At 40.7% G+C, this 23,175-nt stretch overlaps 1 protein-coding gene across 1 annotated transcript; it reads right to left on the bottom strand.

Moving 5' to 3' along the window:
• Nucleotides 1-460: 460 nt before the first annotated feature.
• Nucleotides 461-11,650, bottom strand: LOC120558497 (transmembrane and death domain protein 1-like). The gene is given in 6 exon segments (XM_039799516.1): nucleotides 461-1,994; nucleotides 1,996-2,167; nucleotides 2,709-2,867; nucleotides 3,739-3,858; nucleotides 8,289-8,480; nucleotides 11,578-11,650. Coding segments are annotated over 6 exon segments (789 nt in total). The 3' UTR covers nucleotides 461-1,921.
• Nucleotides 11,651-23,175: the final 11,525 nt, after the last annotated feature.

Genomic DNA, 23,175 nt, shown 5'->3' with positions numbered 1-23,175 from the left:
TTCTTTCTCTATTCATCCATGACGTCTGTGATTGCTTCATCCCTTTGCATGAGAATGGCTTGAAATGAACGTTGGCCTATTCCGGTGCTCATTTTCACTGCCCTGTATGAAATGCATCTTAAAAGGGCCGGGGTAGCAGACAATCATATGATCAGGCTCGGCTCTATAGAATATGAAATTGTGCACTGTAGGGTATATATCTAAAGTTATGCAGTGTGCCTCGACAGGCTCGAGGTGTTTTATAGTTTTCTTTATCCACTAAGAGCAGCTTACCAGTGGGACCTTGGCTATGCTAAGGAGTGTCACAACCATGATGCAGGCCCCATGTGGCATGTTGTTTCTGGGAGTCATTCAGGCATACAGTACTCTGGCTTTCCTCTCCACTGCTTACAGGAATACAGGTGAGCCCACAGCAGGTGAACCTGTCATAGTCAGCACCTGCGGGATCCTAACAGCCAGCAAGGGGGGAAAAAAACTGAAGGACAGAGGAAGTTTTGTTGTGAAGAGTTGTGCTGTGTGCCACCTGGGAGGCTTCGTAATGAAGGTGAAACACAACGTTGTCCTAAAGACACATGGCGAGAACGACAAACTGTTAACAAAGTGCCGTCACTGTATGTTACTGCTTTTGCTTTACGAAGCCAAATCTTCAAACCTTTAAATCAAGTATGCATTGGTTTATGAATTACAGTATCAATTAAAAAGAGCACTATAATATGACTACAGAAGAAGAGCATGTAGTGTGTGTCAGAATATGTAGGCCATTATTTAGGTAATAAGTCAAAACTCAAATCCATAATGCCCTTTTGGCCTTTTTAGAGCGTTGCTCATGCAGTCGTGTTTGGCACTATGATTTGTTTAAATGTTGATTTATGAACTAATTGTCTGTAATTGCTGCTTAGTGCCACTGTTAATCCAAGCTGTCTGCCTCCTGAATCACATTAGGCCCGATTTGTATAATGAAGTAATTAGTTCAATTACGAAGAAGAAAGTAGGGCTAGCGTAAGAAACTGGGAACAAGAAGCGAGAAAGTACCCCAGTGCCACGAGCGCATTTTCTGTCTAGCTGTTATGAAACCTACTCGGCAGAGTATGTGAAAATAGCCTTGTTATTGCAAATGATTTTCTTAATTTAAGCTTGCACGTGTTAACCAAAGTTATTTTGAATCTTCTAATACAGACAATTTTTTTTATTCTGATCTTTTCCAATGCCAATTTCTGGACCCACTTTGCCGCAGCATCTCGTATATCAAGTAATTTCAGCTTGCTAACAATCCTCGCTACTTCACACGTTCCAAAAAAAAATACAGCTCTGTGTTTTCTATTTGGCTTCTGTCACCCGCCAGAAGCTGCCATCACAACCAAGAGTGCTCCATTGTCTGCTAGCATTGTCATTGTTATTAGTCTTTTGGATTGCCTGTGGAGGTATCGGCAGGCTCCGAAGGAAGCAGGCGCCAGGCTGGATAATTAGTTGTTCTTCGATGCCAGACGGGCACATTGCCGTCACTTGGAGGGGAAATAGAGAGTGGCATCACTATCACAGTAACACCGGAACAACCTTTGGTATGAGGGCTGGGTTCCAGCGCATCTGTCACACCGCTAGTCATCTACCCACTGGCAAGACAATAATGCCTACCGCTCTAGCAATACACAGCATGGATAATTACTTTATCTGAAACTGCATTATACTTGTCATATTTGTCATAATTAGTTGTGGTGTGGTGGAATCGATATTGGGTTTCTATGTTGGCTCTGCTGATTGTTGTGGACAAAGAGATTGAAAGATTTTGGCATTTTAAATCTTCCATAAAAGACACATCTGTAAAACAAATAGTCTATTTTGCCTTTATTTACGTGTGACCATTTCAACCCCTAAGCGGCTTATTTTGCAGCCTCTGACCTCACAGAAGCTGCATCTTTCAATATTACATTTCCAACCGTGAGCTTGCTGCTGGGGCTCCCGGTGACCCTGCGGTGACAGCTCTGCTGCTTTCTAAGGGAGATGTGTACGATGACGGCAAGTATCGAGACGCCTGTGAGCAAGGTGCCTCCGAAGCCCAGCAGAATGCCATACAAGAGGGGTAGAGCTGCATCCATAGGCCCCTTCTGATACACAGCAACGGGGGCCCGCTCCACGATCAGATCCAGGTCACGCCATGTCAGATCCCTTACTAACACACACACACACACACACACACACACACACACACACACACACACACACACACACACACACACACACACACACAGAGACACAGAGACACAAAGCACAAACAGGACGGATACACTTATCATCTCAAAGGACAGTGGGAGCATTTTTGTCAAGTTTTAGCTTGAATGAAGCACCCGGGATAAAATGTAAAAAATGGACAGGTGATAATTACATTTTTTGAATTTTTAGGTATCCTGGGAAATACTACTCATATAGTGAGAGTGTTGATGTTGAGAAGTAATGAGTTGGAAGCATGCCCACGGCCACCAAATCTAATCCGGCATCTCATCTAAACACTTAATAGATTCAGGGTTCAGCGGAACATTTTATCATTTGTCATTCAGACAGTCTCCAGAGGGATAACCCAAAAATCTCCTCTTGACATCAATAGCCAAAGATATTTTGGCTTAGACATGTTAAAAGACTCAGTTCTCCATCGCTAATTCTATTTTATAGTGTGCTAAACTAATGTGACTCCTTCAAGCTTTAGGATAAATTACCTCTTCGTGTTCGTGTTCTGGCCTTCTGTTCTTCATGCGGTTGGCCCTTTGTGTCTAATTGTACCGGTGGGAAGTTTAAAGAGTTGACATATTTGTGATAGTCTTCAACGTAGCGTTTCAAGCTCAAGGCTTTGTCCTGGTTGATGTTCTTCCCCACTTCTGTAAAAAAAAAAACAAGCACAGGGCCAATCTAAAAGTATCTCTATGTCACATCAAATTCTGAAAGTGTATGCATTTCATACTTTTAAAAGAGTGAACATTTGAATTTAATTGTTGTTTTCTCGCCCTGAACCTAATTAGTTCTGCCAGGAGAGCAACTGGCGTCCTTCGGTTCAGAACAAAACAAAATGAACCACTCAAGTTTGTACATATGAGTAGATCTCTTCACAACTGCAATCAAGTGAACGATAATTGCTGCATTTTGCATCTACACAGTCTTTTTCATCAAAGCCACCACTGGGCCCCCCCTCCCCCTCCAATGTCATAACTCATCTCTTCCCATCCTCTCCTCTCCTTGTCTTTTTTTTTTTTTTGCTCCAAAGCTGCTGATGAAAGGAGCAGATGGTTTGTTCTGTGGCTGGTGTCAGCTCCACTGAGTCCTCTGTCAGATCATTTACACCTCCTTCTATCCAACGCCACTCGGCTGTGGAGTTGTACGCACGCTGGACTGCAACACATGCCAAAGACTGGCAGTCTGCAAAATATGCCACTTTTGAAGTTCCAATTAAAACAAATCTCAAAGTAATGAAGCAATTATGCATGGTTGTTAAAGTCTCGAAGAGGCCTTCTTGACCGAAATGAACCATTTTTGAAAACACACCGCCATGTAGCCAAATTAAGGCTTTGTTCCAGTTTCTTTTTGTCAAGGGACATGCTGAGACAACACTGTACTGTACATACAAAGTGAGCTATTTTATTATGAAACCCATTGCGTTAGTGGCACCACACAGAATTATTATATTAGATGAAAAGAAATGATTCAGTGCTAAATGAGTCACATGGGTTCTTTCTCTCTCCATTTGTTTCTCACCAATGGCAATGTCTGTTCTGCCGATGTGCTGCAAGGCGCGAGAAAGCCTGTCGTAGTAGGTCTGATCGCCGTACCTCAGCATCCAGTCTGTCAGGGCCGTCCGGCACTGCGCCTCACTATCTAGTAAACACAAAACATATGGCCCTCAGACGGGCAGGTCTCTGACAGTCAGCCTGCTGCCAGACACTCCCCAAGCTGAGCTGGACGTGTGAGAAACAGACAGGTCTAAGGGTGGACTTCATTTCTACCTTATTACAGCCAATAGCGTGTAACTCTTCGAGGATGTGTTCGCATTTTGCCAAGTCTGTCTTAAAACTATACTCACATGTCCAGACGTACGTTGAAAGATGTATTGGTCGCTGTAATAATTCCCACTGGCTATTATACTTTCTTTGTTCTATGTTGTTTTATGCCCCTGTAAAGCCCTTTGTGACTTACGTCTGTGAAAAGCGCTTTATACATAAATTGTACTTTTTTTGACTTGCTTACTGGCCATGAAGAAAGCCCTTCCTAAAGCAATTTCAACGTTCTTGTACAAAAACGCATTCTAGAGTTCAGCTGAAGTGAATATGAGGCGTTAGTAGTCTTTTTTTTATACTGTATGTTGCTTTTTGAAAAAAGTGCTTGGAAAAATAATACAATTACACAACAAACAGAACATAGCACATCAGAATTTGGTCAAAAGTTGGAATAAGTAACAAAAGACAAACAAACAACAAAATTGTGTAATTTCAAAAGGACAAGAAGTGGACATTGAAGAGTGCAAGAAAATGGACCAAAAAAGGATATATACACATACCAATATACATAAATGCCCAGTGGGACACTAAATAACATCTGCAGCCTGCCCCTCAAAGAATCTCAGTACAGGGTAAAGTTATGATCTTTTAAAGGTCCCATGGCATGCTGCTTTTTGGATAATTTTATATAGGCCTCAGTGGTCCCCTAATACTGTATCTGAAGTCTCTTTTATATAGGCCTCAGTGGTCCCCTAATACTGTATCTGAAGTCTCTTTTACATAGGCCTTAGTGGTCCCCTAATACTGTATCTGAAGTCTCTTTTATATAGGCCTTAGTGGTCCCCTAATACTGTATCTGAAGTCTTTTATATAGACCTTAGTGGTCCCCTAATACTGTATCTGAAGTCTACTTTTATTAATTATTCAGCCACTAGAGCCAGTCCTATAATGAGCTTTCCTCAGGACGTGCCATTTCTGTGTCTGTAGCTTTAAATGCTATTGAGGAGGAGAGAGGGGGGGCAAGGTGGAGTGTGGGGGTGTGGCCTTGACCAACTGCCACTTTGCTCGTTTGAAAGCCATGATGTCTCTCTCTCTCTCATGGGTGGGCCAAATTCTCTGGGCGGGCAAAGCAGAGAAAGGGGAGGTAACCTTCCAGATCGGCCCATCTGAGCTTTCATTTTCTCAAAGGCAGAGCAGGATACCCAGGGCTCGGTTTACACCTATCGCCATTTCTAGCCACTGGGGGACCTCATAATAATGTTAAAAAACCTCATAAAGTGACATTTTCATGCCATGGGACCTTTAAGTAAAATATTTCTCTCAAAGAGGAAGTTTCGTACTAAAAATAAACTTTAAAATAAAAAAGTAACACAGTAATGTTTACTCAACATTGTAACTGACCTACTTTTTATTTTCACCTACTGTAATTACACTTTTACAACAACTTTACCCAAGTAAAATGTCTTTAAAGTAACAGTACTTTGAATGGAGTATACTGTTCTAGTTCTCTATCCATCCCTGGTTATAGTTAGGATTATAGCATTATTGTCTGGCATTGGTTTAAAAAAAAAAAAAGGGTGCATCTATAATGTTAATCATTGATTTAATGCACCACTTGACAAGCATGCTAATTGACCCAAATCAAATACACCTAGGTGAACAACAGGTGCATGCTGGGTCAAGCTAAAACACAAAATGCTAGTATTTTCGTGGTGGGTCTGCCTGCTGTGACTTTATTTGCTTTAGAAGTTCTACCTTCAGTGAGGTTTGTGAGGCCTTTCTGCTATTTGTGACAGTCACAGCTGTGACTGCGGAGCCTCTTTCAGCTCCAAACTCTTTGAGAGGTTGAACCTAGGTCAGATTGTGAAGGACTTTGCGGTGCACAAAACTCAGACCAATGTTCAGACAGGTGACTAAAACAACAAACGCATTGACCTTTGTTACTCACCATACGGAGGAAAAACGTAACGTTGTGTTTGTTGCATTAAGCGGTGTGTAAAAACCGTGCAAGCTCTCTACTTTAATGTGTGTGTTTTGGGGCTGCTGTAGAGTTTATGCAGTATTGCCTTTTCGTCTCTGTTGATGGGTGCCTTGGTGATGTTTCATTCTGCTGTTACAGAGGCAGGACATTTCATTTCTGCAGCCTGTTAATGCTTGTGGCCCCCGCCGTGGTGTACATACTGTAGCTCTTTTTGTTCATTTGTGAATGAAATATCTCAGGGAATCTCTTAAACTTTGGCACAAACATCCACTTGGATTCAGGGATGAATTGGTTATATTTTGGTACACATTGGCCATAACTCAATAATTCATATGCTAATTATGACATTTCACACAAATGTCTAATTGGATAAAATTATGAAGTGATGACTTTTTAACATCGAAAAGGTCAAAGGTCACAAAAACACTTTTCTTTCCATTATTCAAAGGTATAACTCAGGAAGAGAAGGGGAGACATTTGGTCGGAGAGTGAATTGGTGACACTAATCTTGAAACTGTGGTGGTTGTATAGATCTTCTGTGTGAAGCATCCTTGTTTCACCAAAAAATACACTTAATACCTTAATACTTCCAAAATGTAATACATTATAGATTACTAATTACTGTCATTTGAGAGTAATTAGTTATATTACAATATTACTGTCTCTGAATTGTAATGCTTTACACCAAAATGCTTACTTTCACCAAAATAACAGCGGAAGTTTGACTTGGCAGCTAGCTTGTGAATTTCACCACCGGATTAATAAAGTCTCCTCTTTATCTACTTTAATACATCATAGATTATTCATAATATTTTGTATAATTAATATGAATATGCAAAGTAACTAAAGCTATAAAAATAGAGAAGTAAAACGTACAATAGGCAAATAGGGGAAAATGAAAATATGCAATTAAAAGTACAGTTGTATTGAAGTACGGCATAGTTACTTTCCACGACTGATAAAATGATATGATATTTATGTGCAGCAAGCCTAAACATTCATTCTCAATGTTTCTATCTGTGTAGCAGCTCGGACACACTGCTGTCCTCGCTGACGTACCGTCACCTGTTGGGACACAGATGTTGTCCGTATCTTTGGTTCTGGCTCTGACCACGAGTTATTACGGGAACGGGAACGTAATAACTCCTGAAAATAATATCCATCTCGCAAATGTATCTGTCTCTGCAGTCATCTCAACCATCGAATACAGAAACAGGAAATAATACTCGCGGATTTATTTTTCCTCTGAAGAAATGTTTCGCGGTGTTGGGCGAATTCTTAAAAAAACAAAACCCCTCTAAATGTTGCGTTAAAATGATTGTAACGAGTATAATATTACCGAAATGTAATTAGTAATGCGTTACATTACTGCGTTACAGCAAAAAGGAATACATTACTGTAATTCGTTACTCCCAACACTGCAACACACACACTTACCCCACAGTCACATTAGCTACAAGAGACAGAGACAAAGCAACAGGCTACCATTCATTTTCAATGGGAGTGGCCGTTTGCCAGCGACGAGCTCGCCGCTGCCACAAGCAAGGCGGGGCCAAAATAGACAAGAAGTCTATTTTATGCAAATGCGGAGCGATGCGACAAAGCGACAGCCAATCGGAGTGAAGGGGCAGCGTGACGTAGGTCAGTGGCTCCAGTCGAAGAAAATAATTCAAGATGGTGGAAAAAGCTTCAGGACATCGTATTTCTGTATATATCTGATATGTTTGGCGTTTTATCTCATATTTTGTTACTTTTATCGAGAAATAAATACTTTTAAATCCAAAAACATCGTTGTTGTGACTTAACAATACCTCTGAAGTAACTTTTAAGACGTGCTTGAAGGTAGCACCGCAGAATTTCTGTTTACTGTTGCCAAGCAACCAGGAGTAGGCTAGGCACGCCCAGGAGCGCCCACAAGCGAGTGCATGTCGCTCTCTTTTGTAGCTAATGTGACTGTGGGGTAATGGAGAGATGTCTGAGTGAAGGGGCTGCTCCTTGGAGGAGCGCCCCGAGCAGTTGGGGGTTCGGCGCCTTGCTCAAGGGCACCTTGGTAGTATTTTTTTTATTCAATAGTTTTATCATGTAGCATAACATCAAATACCCCTCCCCTACCTCCCTTCAAAAATGTAACACAGTAACGTTTACTCAGAGTACATTTAAACTGACCTACTTTTTACTTTTATCTGTGTACATCTTTAAACAAGTACTGTTACTTTAGTAAAAAGTCTTTATTGTAACAGTACTTTTACTTGAGAAAATATTGTAGTACTCTTTCCATTTCTGCCTATAATGCACTCATTAGTCTAAAGTGCCGGAGTTGTGTAACTGACCTGCAGCAGATGAGGTGTCTCTCTTGGCTCGAGGCTTAAGATCGAGTTGATTTTTTTGTGGTGAGAGGCGCTCAACGTGCTTGAAGATGTTTTCCTCTGGGTGAGAGAGGGCGAACAGAAGCTCCTCGCACTCCGTAGACGTCAGCATCTCCACTAACCGCTCCAGCTGATGGACACTGATGTCTTCTGCCACTAAACAGCCAAAACACACACTAATTACCATAAGTAAATATAATGATGTAAATACTCTAATACTAAATACTCTAGGAAGAACACCAGTTTAGCCGATAGGCAATAGGACCAAGGCTTGTACTCAACAGTCACATAAAGGCATGACCATACTGTAACACTTCAGGTAATTCCAGACACATTCCAGGTAATCAGTGGTGGAAGGAGTACTCAGATCCTTTACTTAAAGTAAAAGTACTAATACCACACTGTAAAAATACTCTGTTACAAGTAAAACTCTTGCATTGAAAATCTTACTTAAAGTGATGGTTCGGAGTAATTTCACCCTAGGGTCCTTTGCACCATGACCTCGAGCCAAACAACCCCCCAGAAGTCTTGTAATCGCGACTAGTAGCTCGAGTATGACGTCACATCCATGTCGAAAAACGAATAACCGCGGGTTGTTGCATTCTTTTTGTCACACAATACTACGAGTCGGAGAAAAGATGGATTTTTGTAACATTTTTAGTAACATTTAGGTTTCTATTCACCCAGTTATTGACATATTACACAAATATATCTCACAGTTTGATACATGAAAATTACGTTTTGATTAACGTTAACGTTAGGCTACTGCTCTGCTTTCTGCTCAAGACTCTGCTTAAAGCCATTGTTGTCATATAGCAACCGAGCGTCTCTAGCCAATTTCAGCTGCACAAGCTACAAAATAACTAATTAGGCGGTATTTAACTCATAATAAGACTGTAGCGACATGCCTATAGGTAGCAGTATACAGTGCTATGTACGACGTAATTTCATTTGGTTTAACAACGACAAAAGTGCTTAAAATTGTAGAAAACCACAATGTTTACTACGTGTGATGCAAGCAACGTAGCCATCTTTGAAAGTGAACTCGGGGTCCTCTGAGTTCAGACGACTTGAGGAGTCGTATATACGACCTCGGTGGCGTTCTTTTTGCAACTTCCGGTTCGTAACTCTGGAAAACGACTCGTAGATCAACTTCGGTGGACAAAAAGAACGCACCATTAGCATAATCAGCTGAATAGCTTAGCGCAGGGGCTAATGGATCCACGTTTGTGTCTCGTAAATGACCCCACTAATAATGCCCGAAATGATACCAAACTTCTACACTAGTACAAATAGGTTATGCACTCATAAAACGATGGATTGGAAAGTTTGTAGGCATACTTCAGAAGTTTATGTAACAATACTTGCCTCGTCTGCTCGTTGCTTGCTTTACCAGGCAATAACAGCGCTTAGGGACGTCTACAAATTACAACAGCGAAAAGAGATACAACAAAAATAATTATTTATTAATTTAACTTTTTTTTTAAAGTAAGTGCTGTAGTATAACTAAGTTTTATAATTGAGGTAATTTTGGAGACATTACCTTATTTAATCATTAAATTAATAAATATTTTTGTTGTATCTCTTTTTGGTGTTGTAATTTGTAGACGTCCCTAAGTGCTCTTACTGCCTGGTAGCAACAGCAGCAGCAGCAGAGAGCAGAAGCCAGCAGGCAAGTGTTATTTACATAAACTTCTGGTGTACTTACAAACTTTCCAATCCATTGTTTTATGAATGCATAACCTATTTGTACTAGTGTAGAAGTTTGGTATCATTTCGGGCATTATTAGTGGGGTCATTCACGAGATACAAACGTGGATCCATTAGCCCCTGCGCTAAGCTATTCAGCTGATTATGCTAACTCTCCCAATGTTTGATCCACGTGAAAAAAGCTTCTGGGGGGGTGTTTGGCTATAGGTCATGGTGCAAAGGACCCTAGGGTGAAATTACTCCGAACCCTCACTTTAAGAAAAAATATGCAAGTATCATCAGGAAAATGTACTCAAAGTATTAAAAGTAAAAGTACTCAATGCAAAACAATATTTACATTTTAGAAACTGGAAACGATCAACTATCTAAGTGTTTAATGGTCTAATCATTTCAGCTGGAATTGTAGGCCTGTATATTGTTGGGTAGTTTATTTTTTAATACAACATCGTATTTTATAAACTACATGTGTTTTGTGTGCAAAAATCTTAATTTGGAAAGTAACCAGTAACTAAAGCTGTCAGATGAATGTAGTGGAGTAAAAAGTACAATATTTCTCTCTGAAATGTAGCGCAGTAGATGTAGAAAGTGGCATGACAAGTAAAGGCTTAAAGGTCCAATGTGTGGGAATTTCTCCCATCTAGCATTGAGATCATATATCGCAATCAACTCTCACGCCACGCAGTACAAAGTACGTATTACAGCTCCGGTAGCCGTTGGGTGTCTCTTTCGATCCCATTTTCCTTCATCAGGTCTTTCCATCTTTGGAAGGCAGCTCCAATGTTCACTCTTTTTTTCTGATGACGCCGGTCTCTTGCTCTTTTCAATATCCTTTTCCTTTTTTCTGGGGAAAGAAGAAGACTCCTGTTCCTGAAATTTGGATTTTGAATATGTGTGGTCCTCCATGTTTCCTGTTTCGGGAAGCGACGATACCCATTAGCAGCATTAGCAGCTCCTGTGAGTTTATCATGTGACAGCTAAAACGTGAAAGGCGGAGCGGTATGTCCTGTATGTCCCTTACCGGCTAACGTATTTCAAGATGGCGCATGAATATGGAGTGTCTACCCCAGTTCATGCAAATGCAAATGTAAAATTTCAAGCCAAAAGGAATACTTGGAATTGATGGTGGTGGTAAATATTCATGAAAAAGGACACGTTTGTGAACGGGCAACACAGATTTTGTTAATGAACAACTAAACACGTTACACACTGGACCTTTAAGTAAAGTACAAGTACCTTAAAATTGTAATTAAGTACAGTACTTGACTAAATGTACTTAGTTACATTCCACCACTGCAGTTAATGAATGTAATGCCGACACTTCACAACATTTCTGCAGCATGTTTGTGCTTTCAATTAGCAAGTGCTGCATGAAACTGTCATATCACCCTCCTCAGCTGCTTAGAATAGAAACTGAATAATCAACATTTCCCGAACACTGAACAATCAGCAATTTCACTCTCTCTGTGAGTGTCTTCAGTTTAATTTTTTTTAACATGCTGGCTGCTGATGTAACTGCACCTGCCGTAGGAACATTTGCTCTCACCTGTGTCCTCTCCGAGTGTCGAACTCAGAAGTAGGAAGAAGAAGAAGAGGGGAGATAATTTACAGACTTTCATGTCAGCTGAAGTAGTATAGGCTCCATACGTGCTGCTAACTATATATGGAGTTTATTTTCAAAACTTACAAATGATCTAGAATGTGTTGAAGTGTAAACAGTGTAAGTAGCATTCTTTGTCTTTTTTTGGAAGAGCCAATCACCATGCAAGAGATATTAATGCCATTGGGAATATGTTTATGAGGAGAAACATTAGAAAAGTTTGCAAGATTGACTGGAGGGTTGTAACAATTCTTTTACTTACTTCTTTCTTATTAGTAAAGAGATAGTTTAGTCTATACAATTTCCAAAATTTTTATCAAAATCCCATTAAAAATTCTGATCCCTGATCTTTCAAAATGCTTATTTAGTCTATATTCAATGTAAAAGTATACAACACGGTCAAAAGCAACAATTGACATCAGACTACAGGCATCACATTACAAAGTTTTAGCAATGTGCTAATGTCATTATTGTGAGATAAATAAATATCAGGTGATATGTATTGTAAATGATTACATGTGCGTGTGACAGTCATTTTAAGCAATACAGCTGAGTTCATGGCTTCACCTACACGGCAGGTTAACCTGACCACACAATACACAGTTTTACAGTGGTAATGTCTTAGCACTGCAGCTTCCACATTGTCTCTATTCCAAACTGTTTGTGTGTTGTCTGAGAGACTAACATTGCTTGAGGCTATGCACTTAAAAGTCTGATATTGTTAGGTAGCTAGAATTTCGAGGCCATTAGGAGGGTTGGGGGAACCATTCCATGCCATTGAAACCAGGAGGGTGCATTTACATATATGTGAATGTGTACCCACATGTATAACCATGAGCTAAAAATATGTTGCTCTGCTCTGTGGTGTTAATAATATTTCACATTTTGAAATGTCCCCAAAGGAGATTGATTGTCAGAAGCCAAAAACAAAACAGACTCAGGCAGTGAATGGACATGCTCACAAACCTCCAGATGCTCGGTTTGATTTAAAATTCTATTGAACTTAAAGGTTTTATGGATAAACCCTGCAGTTAGCTTTATAAAAACTACAAAGCCTAACCCTTCGAATGGAATCTGTAGCGGGTAACGCACGTACTGTGGAGTACTGTGTGAAACACTGAGGTATGGAAAAGTAATGTTTAGTTTGTCTTTCCCTTTGATGTGCACTACTGGGGAGACGTGTACTGGGAGTACTTGAGATGCATCTCTCTAGCAAGAAGAAACATGTTTAATGACATTATTGTGTGGGCTACAGTCAGGGCATGTTTTAAATTGTTAATAAGCTTCATTTGCCAAACAGTAAAGGTTGTTTGTGTGGGCTGAGTCTCAAATTCTCCATGTTTGCTAATGAAAAAAAATAATGCTGTGGGGCTGAAAACCAGAGAAAGTTGGGTGTGGGTGGTATAATGGCTCTGTAATCATTTCAGATGCTCAAAGAAAGAAAAACTGGGCACAGGGTTGGGATATTTATTCATATTACAGAGTTGCTCAGTACAGTATCTTGTTGATGAAAAAACATGCTTAACATATTTTGCACTACATGCTGCAGGAGAAACACATACAATATACAGTTCCCTATAAACAGTACGATATTCCATGTAGTTTCCAACATGCAAAATGGAACAAATTGAGTTACTTCTTTGACTTTTGAATTGGATGCCTTCTGGTATTGTGAGCGTTAGCTTGTGAAGCAGTATCCCCATGTCTCGTACACTTCACACCACTGAAATCTGGTTTAATACAGATACAGACTCCGGTGGAATGAAGGATAGAACACATGGAATATTCTTACAGGATGTGTCTTAAATATGAAACGCACATTTACATAACACAGCCTTGTTAATTTCTAAAACAGATTTTTTTTTTTATTGTGATTCTGATTCATTACAGTTTTCCCAAAGTGATGATTTTTAATGTTAAGCTGGAGGCCAGATGGAGGCTGACCCTGGCACCTAGTGCAGAGCAGGCGATTGGGACTGTACGATTTATGAGGAAGCCTCCGAGGTTGAGGGGGTGGCAGTGAATGCAGCAGGGGTTGGATGTTGATGCCTCTCCCTTTTCTTGAGTTGGAGTTTGAACCTGAGCCTGAGCCTGAGCCTGAGCCTGAGCGAGACCAGGCCTGCCCTGCTCTGTGGCTCCAGGGTTTCAGGCTGCTGTTGAAATCCTGAGCCCTGGCACGTTATCACAGGCCTGAGCTGAATGACTTGTTTAGTCATCAGTGATGCAATCCCACCACAGCCCTCCTCAAGCCCCCCCCGGTGCCACCAGACACCCCGGCCAGCCCCGCTATCTGTCCGCCTCGGAGTCCCGCTCCTGGGGGGAAGACAACACCAACACCAACACATCTCTCACTCCCCACACCTGAAGCTTTATCCCCCCTTCATGCACGCCTTTTCAAAAACTGCTCCCCTCCTACGCCCAAAGATCTTCATTCGTCCTGCTAAATCTTCCAGTACAAATGTTGCTTCAAAGCCTGGGATTTCTCCAGGTGATCTTAATCTTTTAATAAATTCCCCACAGGTACTTTTGTACCAGGGTATAAGTTATAGTTGCAGCTCTAGACAAATCTACTGTCTGAAGTATTTGCAAGATTAGACTTTAAGCTTTGTGTATTCTGTGCATAGATGAATGCCTCACCTCGCTTAAAATGCATCACTCACCTCATTTGCTGCGTAAGTCCCCCAGTGACTCTGTGAATGCAACACGAATCAAACAACCAAATTGCTCAAAGCCGTCTTCACGAGGGACTGAAGGTTCAGCTGACAACGTGCCATCTGTCTTCTCTCTGGCTTTTTTCCCTACCTGAATCAGGTACTGGTGTTTTAGAGGACTGCACCGACCAATAAGAATCAAGCACCTGAGTAGGACAACCCATTTTGCAGCCATAAAAAGCAGCCCCACCCTGCCATGTGGCGTGGTTTTATTGCCAAGAATTTAGAAAAAAGAACTAACAAACATAAACTGGAATCAAAGTAAAGGTAGTATTCCCCAAAGTGTTGTGACCATACAACAGTTGTATTAAAATCATCAATTTCTTTTAAATCTGTTATTAACATAACAGACACAACATCGTATCCACTTCAAAGGCTTTGAGAGGAGACTCCAAGGAAGGCATACACATTTACAAATGAAATTAAGGAGTTTCATGTAATATTCATCTAATAAGGGCCTGGTGTTCATTGTTTGATGAGTCTCTGCTGTAATTCGCTCCTTTCGTCTCACTCTCTAGGGTAAACCACATTCTTCATTAGACCAGAGCATCTCTGAAGCATTTCAGAAGCCCTTTCAACCCATCTTCATACAAATATTTGAATGTTAATTTGCAACTCTGATGAGAAAAAAAGCCTTTGCTTTAAGTTAAAATCTATTGTACCTCCTGAGTATCAGTCAGCCCTAAATTCACTATAATCCACACTGTAATATATTATCAAAATACACTCGAAACATCTGTTCAATAGGTAGTGTAATTTGTTTTCAGGTAGAAAAAACACATACATAAATAAAAAAATAAAGAAATCACAAGAAACTTTGCAGCTCTGTTCTCTAGCTGCAAGTATATATCCTACTTTCAGCCTCAAATGAAAAATGGGGCGACACCCGACATCCCTCAATGTGAAAGGACCGACTTTTTGAAAAGCATTCCTTCCCCTCACAATGGCAGGGTTGGGAGCGGGGGGGGACGGTTGAGGAAGAACAGCGCCCATACATTCCTGAGAGGTACAGCGCTGCACCGAGCCTCACCTGACAAGATATTTCTCTGGAGAGCACATTCATTTGAGCCCAATCTTCTTTATATGTGATTTTACTGACAAGGACACCAATATCTTTGAGTTATGAGCTGTTGTTCTCTGGAGACAGACAGTGCGTTGCCTCGGTGTTCTGGGTGGGCCAGATAGCTCTGGACAGTGTGACTTGTTCGAGGTAATCTTTTGGACCTCTGGAAGGCGACAGCTGAAAAACGAGCCTTTAAAAAAAAAAAAAAAAAAAAAAAACACTGCTCGGAGGCATCTGGCTTCCTGGCCACAGCTGAGAAAGCCTTCATCGCACTATTGAACTGTCTGAACCAATACTGTTCTGCTCAGTTTGAAACATATATGCAGTGGTGGAATGTAACTAAGTACATTTACTCAAGTATAAATTTGAGGTACAGCTTTAGATATTAGTAACTTTACAATTTACACGTGTAGTTTTTAAAATACAATGTTTTATTATAAATTAAACTACCCAACAATAGAACGGCCTACAAGTCCAGCTGAAATGATAAGCCGATTAAAAACTTAGTTGATTGACAGAACTGTTTTGATTTATCGTTTCCAGTTTCTAAAAAAAAATTGTAAAAAAAAAGGATTTTTCTGCACTGAGTGTGTTGTAGAATTTCTTAGGCCAATTTGTCGAATCAAAGAATCTTCAGGGAGAACGGAAGGTGCCATAATAGATCTTTATTCAATCCAAAGACCCTGAGTCTTTTTTTGTTGTTGCAGCAGCATTCGTTCATTTTACACATAGGCACAAAACTAAACTTTTACTTATAATACTTTAAGTACATGTTCCTGATGATACTTACATACTTTTACTTAAAGGACCACGCCGAATTATTGGGGCTTTAGCTTATTCACCGTAACCCCCGGAGTTAGACAAGTCCATACATACCCTTCTCATCTCCGTGCGTGCTGTAAGGCTGTCTGATGGCTCCAGCATTAGCTTAGCCTAGCACAGATCCTGCAGGTGAATGGTTCCAACTAGCCTACTGCTCCGAATAAGTGACAAAATAACGCCAACATGTTCCTATTTACATGTTGTGATTTGTAGAGTCACAGCGTGTACAAAAAACAACGTAACATGAGACACAGCCATCTTCTAACCGTAAACAAACCGGGAATTAGGATTACTGGAACCATTCACCTGCCTGTTCTGTTATGGGCTGATGCCGCTGGAGCCGTCAGACAGCTTTACAGCACGCATGGAGATGAGAAGGGTATGTATCGACTTGTCTAACTCTGGGGGTTACGGTGAATAAGCTAAATTCCCAATAAGTCGGCGTGTTCCTTTAAGTAACGTTTTCACTGCGGGGCCTTTAATTGTAACAGAGTATTTGTACAGTGTGGTATTAGTACTTTTACTTAAGTAGAGGATCTGAATACTTCTTCCACTACTGCGTGTATGCAAATAAATACATCAAATCTTTTTTTTTCACAGCTAGACTTAGGGGCCATCCACACGGACGCGCTTTTTGGTGCAAACGCACGTTTTGCGTCGTTTTGGCCGATCGTCCAAACGAATCCTGTCAACGCACTGCCTGAAGACGCACTTTGTTGAAACTTGGTCCCCGGGTGAAAAAAATTCGAAAACACCGCCCTTGCGTCTTCGTTTGGACGGCGAAGCCACATACTTGCGTATCGATGATGTCATTGCCACACCCCTTAACCTCTACCCTTTGACCTCTCATCCCGGGACGACGCCTCATAACAACAACATTAACAACAATGGCGGACTACATGCTTGTGTAGTTTCTGGTTTCCTTGCACATTTTCGTCGTCTTCTTTTTGTGTTTGGTTTCTTCTTCTACTGTCGGTTTGTATACAGCGCGCAAGCTTTATGCGCACCTCTTCTTCTCCGTTTTTTGGTGAATTTCTGTAGCAGAAACAGCGGCACCTTATAGGCCTGGAATATGAAGTAGCGTGTTGAGTCATTTACAAATGGATCCGTTTGGACGCATATATTCTTGAAACGATGCCAGGGAAGACGGGGGTAAAAAAAGATTGTTTTGGCCCGTGTGGACGTGGCTTTGGCTAGACCATACCGGCAGCATGTAGCAGTGGGCATCAAATGCAGTAGCTGATGTCTCTGAAGCCTCTGACAAAGGTGTGTGCTGTTTTTTTGGGGAGCTGCCTCAGAGGAGATCAAACGCCCTGGTGTTAAACAGCAGCTGCAATCTACAAAAAAAGCATAGTGTAAACAATATTTTTATTGATATTACTGAAACAATATTGCAAAAATGTGAACATCAAGCAGTCCACAAAGCGTTTGCCTGTTTGTTTAAGTAGCTTTGCTGAGTAGACTTGATCGCTGCTGGTTTATGACTGCGATTCCGATCCGGTCTTACATAATTTTCATATGTTTCACACACTTAATATCCATCAGGGTTTCTGGAAAATAATCTCTTTAATGTATCTCTGTTTGCTCAATGTTTCAGGCAGGTTAGAGAGTTATATTGATCCAAATAAAACAACTTAAAACTGCTGTTCTGTTGAGTTTGAACATGTATTTCTGTCTCAGTGAGAGACGTGCCTCCAGGATGACAGGTTGGTCAACAGAGCTTTCAGTCCTTAGGTTGCTGAACACCTGCACCTCGATCTTTTGCTGGAATGAACGAGCAAGACCCAGTCATTCAGAGATGTTTTGGGCTGAGCGTTGACCCTTAGACAGAGACATTGGTTGAATGAAGAGGTGCTGTATTTCAGCACTACACTCCCTGAAGGCAGCACACACCGAGTGAGGGCTCCGTTGAAACACATCACACATGTTAGGAATGTGAGCTTCAACACAGAATTCCCATTTGTAGATTCACATGCACATGCTAGTGTGAATACGTGTACTGTGATCCTCCACAGATGGCTGAAACATGGTTATTATTGTTATTATTACAGATCTGTGATCGTATTCTATAAAAATAGAAATGTAACAGTGCCAACATGTGGGAAACAGGACTGTATTTGACATAATGCCTGATATTAACATGACTGTTTGGTATTAAATTCATACCTGAACAATAATCACTAAAAACAGCTTTGTTGTTTGACAAGTAAAACTTCAAAATAAAAGCGCTACAAAATAATTTGGGGTTAGTTATGGTGTTAGGTGCTAACCCTGCAGTCTTTACTACTTTGCACTTGTGCCATTCAGTAAAACTGCTTAAAAAAAAGTAACTTTAACAAACAAAACAGATATTTTGAATGAAAATGTAATCTCTAAAATGAATCGTAGGAGTGTACCATCACTGCCGAAATTTGCTTCAATCTGCATCTACATCAAAATGCAAATTACAGTATGTTAGGCTACAACACTAATTCAGAAATGTGTTCACTAAGACACACATACATGAACATGCCACAGCTGTACCACATGCTTATTGTTTATTCATGTACATAGCATGTCACATGCTGCATTATGAGCACAGATTATTGTATGTGTTATCGTCAATCTTAATATTTATGTTCTGCATATTGTATTCCCATGCTCCAATGCAGTGAAGACGCATCGCAGAACAAACGTCCCACCTTTGAATAATGAAACAAAAGCGCTTTTTCATTTAAAAAAAAGATGGTATTTACTTTGGATTTTGACATTTATTGCAATTTGAATGTTTTTGTGTGAGATTCCTGGGTGTCAGCCTCTACAGCCCGAAGCCGCCCAGGGGTTGTCTTTCTACTTTGATACTCCCCCCATCTCTCTCTCTCTCTCTCTCTCTCTCTCTGACGCCTCATTGGCTCATTCTGTTCGGGCTTGCCCGAGCAGGAATGCACCTACCTTCTAATGCCCTTTCATGTTCAAGCAAATTGACAATGAAGAGTGCCATCATTTTTGCAGCATAAATATTTCATTCTCCATTTGGATGCAGATTTGCGATGTCACGTGCAGAATACAAATGCGCTGTCTTTCTCTCTCACGGAAAGTATCGGAACTGTGTGAATTTGATTTGTATGAGCTCTAGACAAATACTGTATGGCACAATGTGATTAGGTCTTATTCAGAATCACGGTCACTAAAAAACAAAATAAAAGTAACACAGTCTGAAGCATAATCAAATTCCACGATTTCAACTATTGGCAGCAGCCAGGAGATGCTATTCCCCCGATTGTCCAACATTTCTGCAATTCTTTAAAATCCCTTCTTTTCACTTCAATATTCATCAAAATTGATCAAACAGCACCAAATAAAGAGAGCTTGAAAGGCAGTGTCTGTGAACTCTCTAAGAGATGACTGTAGAGCATGGATCTTCAACAGGTGGTCCGGGACCCCTAGGGGGGTCCTCAGAGTCAATGCAAGGGGGCTTTCAAATTATTGTTAATTCTTTCATAAAATTAAAAAGGCCTAAAATAAATCCAACATATCATTAGCAAATATAAATCCCCACTGATGATAGGCTTACTGACCTATAGATAAGGTAGTCTCTGAGGCCATCCACAGATACAGTTCATCCTAAGGATTCACCGTACCACATGTATGTTTAAATTTAAACATTATTTATAAAATCATGCCAACAATTACTAGGCGATTTTTAATAGCTTAGTATTCTATGCAAAAACGGTATGTATAAAGACTTTAGGCCGCCCTAAATGTTATTGTAGGCCCAGTTTAATATGCAACTTCATTTTATACAATATATGTAGTAGGGGGTCCCTGCTCCATCTCTCTTTCAGTTAAGGGGTCCTTGGCTTAAAAAATGTTGAAGACCCCTGCAGTAGAGGATTCTTAGCAAGCCTTTTTGTTGTCATTTGGGCTGTCCTGTGCAATACTCAGTGATCCTGGGTCATGGTACGGATATTGTGAATAAATGGGTAGTTTCAACATGCAGTCGTTTTGATCTTTCAGTGATCGACTTTCTAACTGCAACAGATTACATTTTGCATAGTATCTGGCTCTAGATCCATGTTATCAAACAGAGGGGGAAAGTACCACGTACTTTCACTTAATTACTGTACTTAAAGGGATACGCCACCGTTTGTTGAAATAGGGCTTATCACGGTCTCCCCTAGCTGTAGATAGGTGGGCCAACACATTTTTTGTGCATGCATTGTTTTAGTCTGGTGCAACACCGGCAGCGGCGCCGCCAGTTAGCTTAGCGTAGCGAATGGAATCCTATGTTGCCGGTTAGCATGTTGTGAGTAAAAGTGAGCCAACAAAAGACAAAAAAACAACCTAATTACTTGGACTGAGACAAAAAATGCATTGGCCCACCTATCTACAGCCAGGGTAGACCGTGATAAGCCCTATTTTAACAAACGGTGGCGTATTCCTTTAAGCCTATTTTGAGATTCTTGTACTGTACTTTACTGAGGTATTTCCGCTTTACTCATACTTCCACTTACTCAGAGCTACATGTTGTTGCTACGGCTGAAAACAACGCTATGAGAGCTGTGAGAGTGAATCAAACCAGTAAAAGTTGCAAGTAGGAAAGCCAAAATAAGGAAGCTATAAAGCTCTTTAGAGCTGACAGGGACTGCAGGGTTGGGTCATTTGATCCATAAAAAATATTGATTATAGTTACTTTAAATGGAAGGTGTCAATACGTCTTCCTCTGCTGCTATTGAATAAATAGAGTGGAACTCATGGGAATTTTTATTTTCTTCTTACAGTTTTTTCCAACTGCTTACACACGTTTTCAAAACTTTGTCTCCTTTTTTCAAAACTCTACACACAATTCCCAAAACTGCACACACAAAATGTAAACAACAATGTAATGTTACAGTAAAACAGAAAATATTTACTGGGAAAAACATTACGTTTTGTAAGAGGAGCACAGTGGCTTGTACAGTAGCATGAAACAAGAAAACATGCTAACTACAAACATATGTAAACCAAAGGTTATCATTTTTAGAATAAAGAATGTGTGTGTGTGTGTGTGTGTGTGTGTGTGTGTGTGTGTGTGTGTGTGTGTGTGTGTGTGTGTGTGTGTGTGTGTGTGTGTGTGTGTGTGTGTGTGTGTGTTTGTGTTTGTGTGTCGGATGGGGGTGGGGGGATATTGTTTGCATTTTGTGCAAAACAAAGTCTGATTGACTTCTAATGCTGAAATAGTCATTAGATAGTTGCATACCTGTTCTCATTTCTGAAGGTTTGAAGTATGGACGCCACTGTAAAGATGGGCTTCTCTCATGGTCAATCTGTGGTTGATCACATGATGAATAAGTGTGGCCCTGATCTCATCAGAGATGGCTCTCCTTCTTTCTCTTCTTCTCTCCTCCTCCTCCTCCTCCTCCTCGTTGTCGTCCCCTGTCTCTCCCTCCTCCTCTCCTTTGCTCTCTGTCTATTGTTGACATCCATTGTTCAAAACAGGTAATCTGACCTTTGACCTATGTATAGGCCTATACTAAAGCAGTGATTGGTTAGTGTTCAGTTAAGCATAATGTGTTTGCACATGTGAGGAGTGTGTGTGTGTGTATGTGTGTGTGACCTGGTGAATAAGTGTAGCATTGTTTGTGTTTGGAAAAGGAAAGCAAGTCACTTCCTGTTATATTGTTGTGTCTTAGGTAGAGAATTGTGTGTAGTGTTTTGAAAAAAGTGTTTTATGCAGTTGAAAACTGAGTGAAAGGCTGAGAAATAGCTAATGGTTTTGGAGATTTTGTGTGTAGTTTTGCACTTTTGAGTGAGAGGCTTCAAAACTCGTGTAACATGAAAAGATTTAGTGTGTAAGCAGTTGTAAAAAAAATGTAAATACAAATTTAGGATAGAGGCCAGTGCCTCTCCAGTGCAATCGAGTGGCCGCTTCTGAGTGACTGCACATTGTAAATGCCTAAAAATCCTAAATTCATCCTTAAATTGAGCAGTGTGTGTGTGTATGTGTGTGTGTGTGTGTGTGTGTGTGTGTGTGTGTGTGTGTGCACCATGTCAAAAGTTGCCTCCCAAAATGAATGTGTTGGGGCAGGATGGAGCTGGATAATTCTCCCATTCATGTGTGAGACAGGGGGTCTGTCAGTACCCTGTGTTTATGTTCTTCTCTGGTTGACATGGTGTAATGGAACGTTCAGTAATAACAGTGGAGGGATGGCCTCGCAGCGGGAATCATTGAAAACGCTTCGTTTTGCTGCAACATTGTGCCTTATCTGAATATTACTGGAGCGTGATTGGCTAATCAGTGGCATTACCGCTGAGCACGACACCACAGACACCACATCAGTACTTTTTTTTCAATTTTTTTTTTTGTCCAAACCATCAACAAAACACGTCACTCCCCACTGTTGCCATGGGGATTCAACACATTAAGTTGTAATAAGAGGCATTGTTTCATTATGTTTATGTATGTTATGTTGCGGTCACATTTTGCAGAATTTGCAACATTTTCTCTGCCAAGACTGTGTTCTTTCAGTGAGACTACAAACAAAAAAGCTCCCCAAAACACTCCCATGTTTTTTTTTGTTTTTTTATAATGGTGCCTGCAGCCTCATCAGTGAATGAGCCTGGGCTTGTTTTCTGTTCAGAATACCTGTCTGTGTTTTTCACTAACTCCGTACTTCTATAGAAACTGGGGACATTCCAGCTGGCTGGGGGGTTGGTTTTGAACGCGAGTGTATGGGGCTTCTATGTCTGCGTTGCGGGAGGGGACCGGGGGCAGGTATAGTTGAGAGGTCAACACTCATCTATTGACAAAGGTGAGAGAGACATGACCAACACCCTTTGATTAACTAGTCCGTTAGTTAACCTGGTCACACAACAGAACAGACATGGAGCACCTGGGTCAAATATCGCACTGCCGGAAGTTGTCTTCCAAAAGGTCTGATGGTGATTAGGGCACAGATTCTGGCTTCTGTGCGTGTGTGTTTGTGTGTG

Source organism: Perca fluviatilis, chromosome 5 (assembly GCF_010015445.1).
Source record: "Perca fluviatilis chromosome 5, GENO_Pfluv_1.0, whole genome shotgun sequence".
In the NCBI taxonomy this organism is placed as follows: Eukaryota; Metazoa; Chordata; class Actinopteri; order Perciformes; family Percidae; genus Perca; species Perca fluviatilis.
The sequence above is the reverse complement of the archived record's forward strand: the minus strand, read 5'-3'. Positions and strand labels throughout refer to the sequence as shown.